The following is an 11,726-nucleotide window of genomic DNA, read 5'->3' as shown; positions in this document are numbered from 1 at the left end:
AATACTACACTGTGTATCTTTGAACCATTTCAAGCTTGTTAACTGAACCAGCTTGGGCTAGGGCAAATGGTTAGCTGTTTGGACACCAATATACCAGCCTGGGGGAGGAGTGGAGGGTAACTGGTTACTGGTAGGAGACTGGAGGGGGCCTTGCTAGCCTGCAGCTTACTGACCTGGGTGCTGACTGCATAGACCTGTTCTGTTTGTGAAATTCATGGAGCTGTCCACTTATGACCTGTGCGCTTTTCTATATGTCTGTGAATCTTCAGTCAAGTTTACCATCAAAGACTGCTTTGCCTTTGCCTGGAGAAAGGAATGGGAAGAGGCTTTTCATTGCACAACTTTGAGAGATCTTTTCAATTTTGAAACAGATAAACGCATTATTACATAAACTCAAGGTTGAGGCCAGATGCTGGCAAAGTTTAGCCTGCAGGCCAAACCTGACTTGATCCCTGGTTGGGTTTTTTTTTTTTTTTATTTGGTTGGTTGGTTTTTAACTGGGATATAATCAACATACCATAAAATTCAGTGGGTTTTAGTATTTTTGGTATATTCACAAGATTGTGCAACCGATATCACGATCTATTTCCAGAACATTCATCACCCCAAAAAGACCCTCAGCAGTCACTTCCTGTTCTCCCCATGCCTCAGTCCCTGCCAACCACAAATCTGTCTTCTGCTTGTATGAATTTGCCCATTGTGTACATTTAACATAAATGGAATCATACAATATGTGACCTTTTGAGCTTGGCTTCTTTTGGTTAGCATGATCTCAAGGTTCTCTGCATTTTAGCATGTATCCGTATGTGGGGAGTAAGCTTGGGAATTCCCTTAGCTTGCACTCATGGGTTAACAAGGCATACAGGAACAGGAAGCCCCAGGATAAAAGCATCCAAGATTAGGTAGGCAAGATTAGGTATTCAGGGCAGGCCCCCCCCCCCCCCCCCCCGCAATTTAGTACAATAGCAGAAAGCTGCTTTCACTGGAAGGAAGGGCCAAAATAGGTAAACAGGTAAACAGGGCTATAGACCACAGCAGGACAGTGGGGCCAATTAGCAAAAGAAAGCAGGTGCCTTGTTGACCCTGAGGTAGCCAGCTGTCTTGTCCCTGAGTCAAGTTAAGATAAACAGAGGTGGCGCCTCATGCCTGCCTTAAACAACCATCCCCCCCTGGCCAGGATTTTGTTTTGTATGGACCCAAACCCCTAACACTGCACATCTATCTTCAAAACCCCCTTTCCCTCACACCCATGAGTTAATGTTCACAGTTTCATGGTCTCTTTGCGCACATCCTTCAGGCTCGTAAGCTTTCCTGATCCTAATAAAAACAGAGTAAGGACCCTCACTCGGGGCTTGTCTCCTCCCGGACATTAGCCTCTCTCTCACTTTAATCCTGTGTCTGCTCTCTTGCTGGACAAGACAGAACTCCAGACCCAGAGTCTATGACATCGGTATGTTATATTTTTTATGGCTGAGTAATCTTACACTGTGTGGGTCCACGTTTGTTGTTCTATCTACCAGTTGGTAGCCATTTGGCTTCTTTTGACTATTATGAATAATGTTGCTATGAACATTCATGTACATGCTTTTGTGCAAACATTTTCTCTTCAGTATATTCCTGTGAGTGGAACTGCTGGAACATAGGCGAACTCTGTGCTTAGCTCTTTGAGGAACGGCCAGACTATTTTCAGGAGCACCATTCTGTATTCCTGCCAGCCACGTGTGAGAGTTCCAAGTCCTCCACATCTCCAACATTTGTTATATCCCATTTGCTGGAAATCCCAGTGGGGGTGCAGTGGTATCTCACTGTGGCTTGGATTTGCGTTTCCCCAATAACTAATGATGCTGAGCATCTTTACATGTGCTCATTGGTCATTCGTGTATCTTCTTTGGAGAAATGTCGATTTGAATCCTTTGTCCATTTTTAAATAGGGTTGTCGTTTTAGTGCTGAGTTGCAAAAGTTCTTTATATATTCTGGACATTAGACCCTTTTTAGATATATGACTCACAAATACTTTCTCCCATTCTGTGAGTGGTCCTTTAACTTTCCCGGCAGTATCCTTTAAAACACAAAACTTTAATTCTGATGAAGTCCAATTTACCTATTTTTTTTTTCCTTTAGTTACTTGTGCTTTTGGTGTCTGTAAGGGGAAAAGACACTCTGGTGCCTCTCCTCCACTCTCGATACTCCAACGCAACTTCGTATCTGACACCACGTGTGTGGGGTTTCCACACATCAAGCAATTCTGCAACACCAGCTGGGTGTCCCACGATTTAACTTCATTGTGACACTATTTGCCTGGAGTTAGTGTCAGATCTCACAAGTTCAGGGCTCGGTCACCCAAGACTACTCTACCCCCACCTCAAACGTCAGTCCAAAGTTGAGGTTGTCCCTGGTACTTTTGACCAACTGGCTGTAAACTGGAGGGTTCCCACCCATGATCCCTCTGCAGGTTCAATTAATTTGCTACAGCAGCTCACAAAATTCAGGAAAACAGTTTACTTACTAGATTACCGGTTTATTACAAAAGGATACAACTCAGAAACAGCCAGATGGCAGAGGCATAGGACAGCATATGTGGGAGGGGCACAGAGCTGCCATGACCTCTCTGGGCATGCCACTCTCCCAACTTCCGCATGTTCACCAACCTGGAAGCTCTCAAACTCTCTCCTTTTGGAGTTTAGTGGAGGCGTCACCGATGAGGCGTGACTGATCAAAGCGATAGCTATTGGTCACTGAACTCAGTCACCAGCCCCTCTCCACTTCCACATCCGGGAGGTCTGGGGGGCGGAGCTGAAAGTTCCAAACCTCTAATCAGTCACATGGTTGGTTCCCCTAGCAACCTGCCCGTATCCTCTGGTTATCATGGGGCTTTCCAAAAATCGTTTCATTAACATAAACTTAGGTGTGGTTGAAAGGGGTCCGTTATATGAATAACAAAAGACATCTATGTTGCCTTTATTGATCTGGGGTTATTTCAGGAACTGGAAACAAAACTAAATATTATTACAAAAGATGCCTTGCAAATATGGTGCATTCCACTGATTGATTTGCATGTTGAACCAACTTTGCATTCCTGGAATAAATCCCACTTGGTCATTGTATGTAATGCTTTTTCTATGTTGCTGGGTTTAGTTTGCTAGTATTTTGTTGAGGGCTTGGCATCCATATTCATAACGGATATTGCTCTGTAGTTTTCTTATGTTGTCTTTCCCTGGTTTTGGCGTTCGACTAATACTAGCCTCATAGAATTAGTTAGCCTCCTCAAATTGTTGGAAGACTTTGTGCACTATTTAAATGTTTGGTAGAATTCAGTAGTGCAGCCATTCAGTCCCAGGCTTTTCTTTGTGGGAAGTTTTTTTCAATATTGATGTCTTTCATTGTTATACATCTTCCAAGATATTTTATGACTTCTTGAGAAAGTTTTGGAAGTTTGTATTTCTCCAGGAATTTGTACATTTCACCTCATTTTCTAATATGTGAGCATACAACTCCTCACAGTGTGCTCTTATAATCCTTTGTATTTTTGCAAAATTGGTAGTAACATCTTCTTTCTCATTCCATTTTAGTAATTTGAATGTTCTCTCATTTTTTTCTTGGCCAGTCTAGCTAAAGTTTTGTCAATCTTGCTGAACTCTTCAAAGAACCAATTTTTGGCTTCATTTATTTTCTCTATTGATTTTCTACATTATTTATTTTGTTCTAATCTTTATTATTCCCTCCTTTTGACACACTTTGGGTTCTGTTTGTACTCCCCCCCCCCCCAGTTTTTTAGGTAGTATGTTATTTGAGATCTTTTCTTTCTTTCTTTCTTTACTTGCGTCTGTATGTATATAATTTCTACACCCAACTCTGAGATTAAGAGTCCCATGCTCATCCAACTAAGCCACAGCCAGGTGCCCCTCCCTCTTTCTCTCTCTTTTTAAATCTTTTCATGTTTATTTATTTTTGAAGGAGAGAGACACAGAGCGTGAGCAGGGGAGGGGTAGAGAGAGGGGAAGACACAGAATCTGAAGCAGGCTCCAGGCGCTGAGCTGTCAGCACAGAGCCCGACACAGGGCTCGAGCTCACAAACCAGATCATGACCTGAGCCAAAGTTGGATGCTTAACCAACTGAGCCACCCAGGTGCCCCATCTCTCTTTTTTAATGCAGGCATTTATAGCTATAAATTTCCCTCTGAGCGCTGCTTTTATTACATCTCATAAGGTCTGGAATGCTGTGTTTTCATGTTCACTCATCTCAAAGTATTTTCTAATTTCCTTGCAATTTCTTCTGTAACCCATTGGTCATTTTAGAGCATGCTATTTAATTTTCACATATTTGTGAACTTCTCAGACTCCTTTGTTACTGATTTCTAATTTAATTCCACCATGATCAGAGAACATACTTCATGTGATTTCAATCCTTTTAAATTTATTGAGGCTTTGTTTATGACCTGACGTATGGTCTATCCTAGAGAATGCTCCATTTATGCTTGAGAATAAGGTGTCTTCTATTGTTGCTTGGTGGAGTCTGTTAGGTCTCTTTGGTTCAAGTGATCTTTTAAGTCTTCTGTTTACTTGTTTTTCTATATAATTGTTCTATTCATTTTTAAAAGTGGGATATTGGTGCTTCTATTATCGTTGAATTTCTTTTTCTCCCTCTAATTCTGTCTATTTTTGCTTTGTGTATTTTGGGACTCTGTTGCTAAGCGTACAAATGTTTACATTTGTTAAATCTTCCTCATGGACTGACCCTGTCATCATTATAAAATGCCCTTCTTTGTCTCTAGTAACAATGTTTGCCTTAAATGCTACTTTGTCAGACATTGGTACCACAGTTCCAATTCCTTTCTGGTTATTGTTTGCATAGAATATTTTTATCAGCCCTTTTTCTTTCAAGCTATTTATGTATTTGAATTGAAAGAGTGTCTCCTGGGGCGCCTGGGTGGCTCAGTCGGTTAAGCATCTGACTTCAGCTCAGGTCACGGTCTCGCGGTCCGTGAGTTCGAGCCCCGCATCGGGCTCTGGGCTGATAGCTCAGAGCCTGGAGCCTGGAGCCTGCTTCCGATTCTGTGTCTCCCTCTCTCTCTGCCCCTCCCCCGTTCATGATCTGTCTCTCTCTGTCTCAAAAATAAACTTAAAAAAAAGAAAAAGAAAAAGAAAGAGTGTCTCTTGGAGGCACTCTTGAATCATGTGAGGTTTTCAAATCTATTCTGCTTATCTCTGCTTTAATTAGAGAGTTTAATCCTTTTACATTTATTGTAACTACTCATAATGTGTGACTTACATGTGTCTTTTTGTTACTCATTTTCTGTCTTATGTTCTTTTTTGTTCCCCAGTTCCTCCATTCCTACCTTCTTTTGCATTAAATAGATATTTTCTAGTGTACCATTTTAGTTCCCTTTTGGGGTGTGTGTGTGTGTGTGTGTGTGTGTGTGTGTGTGTGTTTGTGTTGGGGTATACCTTAAAACACTCAACCAGGCAGCTTACAACTCTGCCTCAGCCTTCACTTACTACATGTGCAGAGCCCGAAGATGAGCCACAGGTGAGAGCTTAGGGCATCCTGAGGTCTTTCTTAAAAGCATGTGTACTGGGCATCTGGGTAACTCAGTCAGTTAGGCATCTGACTCTTGGTTTCAGGTCAGGTTGTGATCTTGCAGTTCATGAGTTCGAGTCCCATGTCAGGCTCTCCACTGATAGTGCAGAGCCTGCTTGAGACTCTCTCTCCCCCTTTCTCTCAGAATAAATAAAAAAACTTAAAAAAAAAAAAAAAAAAAGCATGTCATATATATGTGACCTTCAAGATTCCCAATATGGATGTCTCATTTCTCAGCTTTTCTTTTAAGCTTTTTCTTTTTAAGCTTTTTTAAGTCTATTTTTCGCCCCAAATATTATCCATCACTTGAGGCAGACACAATACCTGTCTGTAATTGTTTTTGACAAACACCCCCTGGTGAAAGGCTTTTAGTACTGGGTGACCTCAGGGTCAGGACAAATAAAGACAAATCTAGGGAGGAGAATCTTTCAGGAAAGCATCAGACAGGCTACATAATGACAATTCTCTCAGCATGAGGCTTTGAAACAGGTCCAGTCCTGTTCTGGTCCCTCCAGAACTAGAAATAGAGGCTATCTTCCAAGGCTACTGCTGAGCTGGAGAGGAAACGGTGGGCCAAGTTAAAACATCACTACTACAAAGAATTCACTACTTTGACCAAGATTCAGCTGTTTTTCTTGAATAAAGGCTCGTAAGATTGCTACAAACATTTGGTTAATTTCTAGAAGTCTGAAAAAGTTGACTCTGACCGTTTTGGCCAGTGTTTTGGTTCCTTTTATGGAAGGGAGATTTCCAAATACACTTGCTCCACTGCTTTCGCGGATATTCTGGATGTCACAGCTGTTGGTGGAAAGGAGTTTCACCGGAACACAACCATGTATACGCTTACCCAGCGTCTGTTGCTGCTTTCGGGCTACAATAGCAGAGGTGAGTACAGAAACCAGGTGGCCCACAAAGCCTAAAATATTTACTCCACCCAGAAAATGCCTGCCCCCCCTCATGGACATCCTATGCAGTCAGGTCCTGTTCCCATCATCCCGTCACTCTTACTCTGGTCATAGAGTTCTCAGGGCCTCTGCACAGGTCGCTTCCTCAGCCTGAGCCACTCTGCCTCCAAATCCTCCCACGGTCAGCTCTTCAACATTCACCTTCATTGTCCCCTCCTCACAAAACCCTTTCTCTGCCACCCCATTCGAAACCACTCCCAACCGCCCACTCTCTCTATACTATCCTGTTTCATTTTCTCCAGAGCTCCTGACAGGGAAAACGATCCTCTCTTCTGTCTCTTTCTCTAGAATGTATGTTCTGTGATGGCTGAGCAATTGTCTCGTTTGCAGCTATATCCTTGGGCCTAGCATAGTGCCCGGCGCACAGGCAATCCAATACTTGGCAAGTAAGTGAACGAACGAATGAATCAGCCGAATGGATGTACATTCGTGCTGGTACCACCTTCCCTCTGTGACCGCTCCTCTCTCTGCTACAGGCTCACCCTCTTCTGTACGGCCATCAAACACGCACTCCTCAGAGGCCTGTTCTGCGCTCTCTCCTCTTCTCAGGCTCTATCCTATCCTTGGGCAGTCCCACCCACACTTCCCTTCAAAACCTCCTCCTCTTCACAGCAGACTCCCAGGCTTATCCCTCCAGCCTAGCTGTCCCCTCTGGGCTCCAGACCCACACATGTATCTGCCGTCTCGTCAGCTCCTAGCACCTCAAAACCTAACTCCCTTAGCCTCCGAGTTCTGAGATCCCACCCCTCGATAAAGGCTCCCCACCTCCAGCGTGAGTCAGAAGGCCACCCCTTAGAGGTACTTGGAGGACAGAAGAGATGGACTGGACTAGATCTGTCAAGGCTCCTTCTAACCTGAGACACTGTTGTCATCTGACATGGATCTCCAGAGTTATGATGAAGACCAAAATCCTTCTCATGATCTACAAGAGCCTTCATGATACAAGGGCCACAGGGTCCTCCAGGTTTGTTTCATGTCTGGCTCCCTTTCAGAAAGTAAAAACCACAAACAAAAACACCAACCTAGCTCACTTTGTCCCTGTTCCCACACCTGATCTTCTTGTAGTTTCTTGAGCACCAGATCCACCATCCAGGGGTCACGCTGAAACCTAGGGGTCATTCTTTATGGCCAAAGCTCTTCAACACCGTGTCCCGTCAAGCTGCTGCAAATACTTCTCAGCTGGCCCAGCACGGTCCTTCTCCACCACTCCCATCCTGGGGTAAACTCCCCAAATCTCTGGCTTGGACTAGTGAAAAGACCTCTCTCCAGCCACCTCTCCAACCCATTCCTCCCAGTGCAGCTGGAGGGATCTTCTCAAAACACAAATCTGCCACATGACTCCTGTATCTAATCACCTTTGTGTGGCTTAGAGCTTAGGAGGGATAAAGGCAAAATTCCTTAATACGCTCTAGGAGGTTACACTCTACCGTGTCTGACCACCTGACTGGCTCCGCCCACACTCTGCTTCCCCTTCTACAGTAGTTGGTCTGCTCTCGTCCCCTCTCCCTTCCCTGAGGGCTTGGCTCCTCCCTGGCTCTTGCACCACGGATAAGCACTCCCCACACTAACGTTTAGCCCATGCTGATCAATTCTATTTCCTGGAATGCTTTCTTCATTTGGCTTCGAAGACACCCGTGCTCCTGACTGTCCTCAAACCTCCCCAAATGCTTGCTTCCTTTGTGAGATCTCCCTTCTCTTCATGACTTTCCGAACGTCAGGCTGCTGCAGGGCTCAGTCCTTAGACCTCTTCTCTTCTCTCTGTATACTTCCTCCCTAGGAGATCTCATCTTATTCCAGGGGACCTCGAGGTCCAGACTTCTCTGAACTCGAGACCCTTCACCTAATCAATTAAAAAAAAAAAAAAATCTTGAATCATTCTACTTTTCCACTGCTGACAGGCTTCCTGGTCCCTGCCACCAGCATCTTCCCTGGACCACTCCAGTAGCCTCCTAATGCATGTCTCTGCCACCTCTGCCTCCCTAGAGTTCATTCACTGGACAGTGAGCGTCCTTTTAAAACCACAGTCAGGTCACCCCATTCTTGTCATTTCATCTCATTCAGAGTATAAAGTGCAGGATCCCCATAACCACTTATAAGTCCCTAAAATCTGGTTCCCACTAACTATCTACCCCAGTCACCTACCACTCTTCTCCCTTGCCTCCCCCCTAAACTCCCTGCTGCACTCTGAATATACCCAACATGCCCCTCTCTTCAGAGCCTTTGCCCCCGCTGTTTCCTCCCCCACAGTAGCTGGTTCTTTCTCATCAAAGCCCTGCTCAAATGTCACCACCTCAAAGAGGCCTTCTCATACTTACCCTAGCTAAAGGCAGACCCCAAGATATACTACTCTTTTCTCCCTACTCGATGTCCTTCTTCTAGTACTTACAACACCTTTATTTGTACATTCACTTATTGTCTGTCTCCCCAACTAGAATGTGGGTTCCAGGAAGGAGCTTGATCTAGCTGGTTCATTGCTGTATCTCCAATATGCAGAACAGCTCTTGGCAAAAAAAAAAAAAAAAAAAAAGCCAGCCAGGAAGGAAGGAAGGCAGGAAGGAAGGGGCATTCAATGAAAACTTCTTGAATGGATACAAAACTTTACAGTATTTATAGATTTAGAACCCCTGATTCCAACGCTCAGTTTATAACTCTCTCCCCTTCGTAGGAAAAAGACAAAACAGCAAACCATCCTTATTTAAGCAAGAGCTAAATGTCAAAACTATACAAATTCTAAGAAATGGAAAATGTAATGTTTGCAAAGTTCCCATGAGAAATTTCTTAGCACAGGAATTATGATTTCTTACTGGTTGACATTGGTGTTAGCAAACACACAGGTGCCTATTCATTGAACCTGCTTCCAATCAGATAAAAGAACAATAACTACGTGTTACTACACCTGGCATTATGACACTTAGTACAGTAAGCGATGTCACAGTGAACCTCACAGAGGTTCATGCAACATCCTCATGGACCACAGGTAGACTCCTCAGGATCTGCCTCTAGGACTAAGTACACATGGGTCCAAAATGATCACAAAACTCTGAGTAGTGCATCTCACCAACATAAGACAGAAGTTAGTGTGGATGATAGCTAAACATTGTGTGGCACTGTCCTGGACAGAGAATAAAGGGGGCAGGAGGGGAAAAAGAAAAGAAAAGAAAAGAAAACCTTTACATGAACTTTGTGTCCCTTAATGTCATAAATTTTCTCTTTGCTTCATTTAAAAGGGGGGGGGGGAGGTGGAGAGAGGAATGGAGGGAGGGAGAGACAGAGACAGAGACAAGCCCACCCTCAAGAAGGACCTGGACAAGAGAAGAAAGCTACCACTAATGACAGAAACGAATCCTTACTGAGACATCCTTAGTGTCACGGATTCTAAGTGGTTAAGATAAATCCATTTCAGTTTAAAAATGTCTTTGAGTTTTCTCTCCTTTGACCCTCAGAACGACCCTCTGAGAGCAGCTATTAAGCCTATAGTCGTTTGACCACAAAGGTTCTGAGCGGGAGGTGAGCATAGATTAAGGTCAGAGAAGGACTAGAATCTGGGTCTTCTCCCCCGGAATCCCCTGCCGGTTTCCCCAACACAGGAGGAACAGGTCAGCGGGACTGCGAAGGGTAAGGTCCCGGTGCGAATCACCTGTGGCTGAGATGAACTTGTTGTAGTTCTCATAGACCAGGGTCTGCATGTCGCTGTCTAGAGCCCGGATCTGCCGCACCATGTCTGTTTCACTGTCCATCAGCTGGGCCAGGGGGCACTCTCTACGCAGCTGGAGTAAATGGGGTTGTTAGTGTTCAGGTCAGGGGGTACTCAGGTCCCTCAGGCTTTCAGAGCACGAAAACCCGCATCCCACCCCTGTCTGGAATCCTAGACATAGAGCCTATAAGTGGCACGGGTCGGGAGTTACCAGGTTCGGTCCTGTTTGGGATTTGTCAGCGTTTCAAACGCTCAGGCCCGGCCAAGGCCCCGTCCTTATGCCTGTCAGCGCCTGGGCCACGCCCCCTACCCGGGGCCCGTCAGAACGTCAGCCCAGGACACCTCCGACTCCGCATCACTTGAGGCCGGTCCAGATCTGCCCATGCCCCCCTAGACTCCAGCTCTGCCCCTGCTTCCTGCCCGACCGTCGTCGTCTTTTTATGAACCCCTGCTTCCCTCACCCCGCAACAAAGTCGATGGCACGATCTGGGGGTGCAATGTATCGGGAGCCTGGTTCCCCCCACCACACAAACACACACCTTGTCCAGATACACTTCCGGGTCGAAGTGCGCCCCGTTGAGATCCGTCGGGTCCAGGGGGTCCGACCCCGAGGGGCGCCCCGCCGCCTCCCCCTCCGAGAGGCCATAGTAAAGCTTTAGCATCCCGTGCGCCTTCCGCCGACGCTCCGGAGCCTCTGCCTCGGGCCCCTCCGGAGAGTCCCCGGGTCCAGAGCCCGGGCCAGGCCCAGCGGCTGCCGCCGCCATCGCTCCAACTGCAGCCCACGGGCGTGAGGCTGGGAAGAGGACCGGGAGGAGGCACTTCCGGGAGCCATAAAGTTCTTGTTGAAACGAGGCAGTCCTGCAGGTGAAACGTCCCCCCGCAGCCCTGGGTCATTCGAGACTAGAGTTCCCCCGCACCTTTCCTCCCCGAGCGAAGAGGTTCCGGGAGAAGCCTGGGCTCCCCCAGCTTCTCGGGTGGAGGGAAGGAGTGAGTGGAACTGGTCCGGTTGCTTCCCTCCCGGATGGAAGGCGGGTCCTGGCTCCCAACCCCGCGCACCCTTGCGGACAAGGACCCCCGGAATATGGGGACGGAGCTCCCGCCGCGGAGCCAGAGAGCGTGTGCCGGACGTCCTGGCACTGGCTCCTTACCTGGGCGGCGGCGGCTCCGTTTCCCCCATTCCTAAACTTGGGGGACAGACTTCACAGTGGGGTTGCGAGTATTAAATGCCCGCACAAGAGGACAGGTAATGACTTGAAGTTCAAACTGAGATCACGATGAGCTTTAACAGAGAAAACGACTTCACGTCGTGGTCCTTGGAACATTACTTATGATGGGCTGTGGTGGGCTCGCGGCGGGGAGGAGAGGGCAGGGGAAGTGTTGGAAGGGAACTCACCTTGCAGGGGTCTTGCGGGCCCAACGCATCCTACCATGTGTTTTCCTATGGCCGGCGAGCTCAGAGTGTTGTTTTTTGTTTTCGGTGGTTTTAAA

At 46.4% G+C, this 11,726-nt stretch overlaps 1 protein-coding gene across 1 annotated transcript in view; it reads right to left on the bottom strand.

Moving 5' to 3' along the window:
• Window positions 1-11,002, bottom strand: part of VPS51 (VPS51 subunit of GARP complex) — a 20,431-nt gene extending 9,429 nt beyond the window's left edge. Inside the window, exons 1-2 of the mRNA XM_040465769.1 lie at window positions 10,778-11,002; window positions 10,182-10,311 (exon numbers count right to left, since the gene is read on the bottom strand). Coding sequence (XP_040321703.1) covers window positions 10,182-10,311; window positions 10,778-11,002 — 355 coding nt within the window. The remainder of the gene's footprint in view (window positions 1-10,181; window positions 10,312-10,777) is intronic.
• Between the last annotated feature and the right edge of the window lie 724 nt (window positions 11,003-11,726).

This window comes from Herpailurus yagouaroundi, unplaced genomic scaffold (assembly GCF_014898765.1).
Source record: "Herpailurus yagouaroundi ecotype Mexico unplaced genomic scaffold, PumYag 569, whole genome shotgun sequence".
Taxonomy (NCBI): Eukaryota; Metazoa; Chordata; class Mammalia; order Carnivora; family Felidae; genus Herpailurus; species Herpailurus yagouaroundi.
The sequence above is the reverse complement of the archived record's forward strand: the minus strand, read 5'-3'. Positions and strand labels throughout refer to the sequence as shown.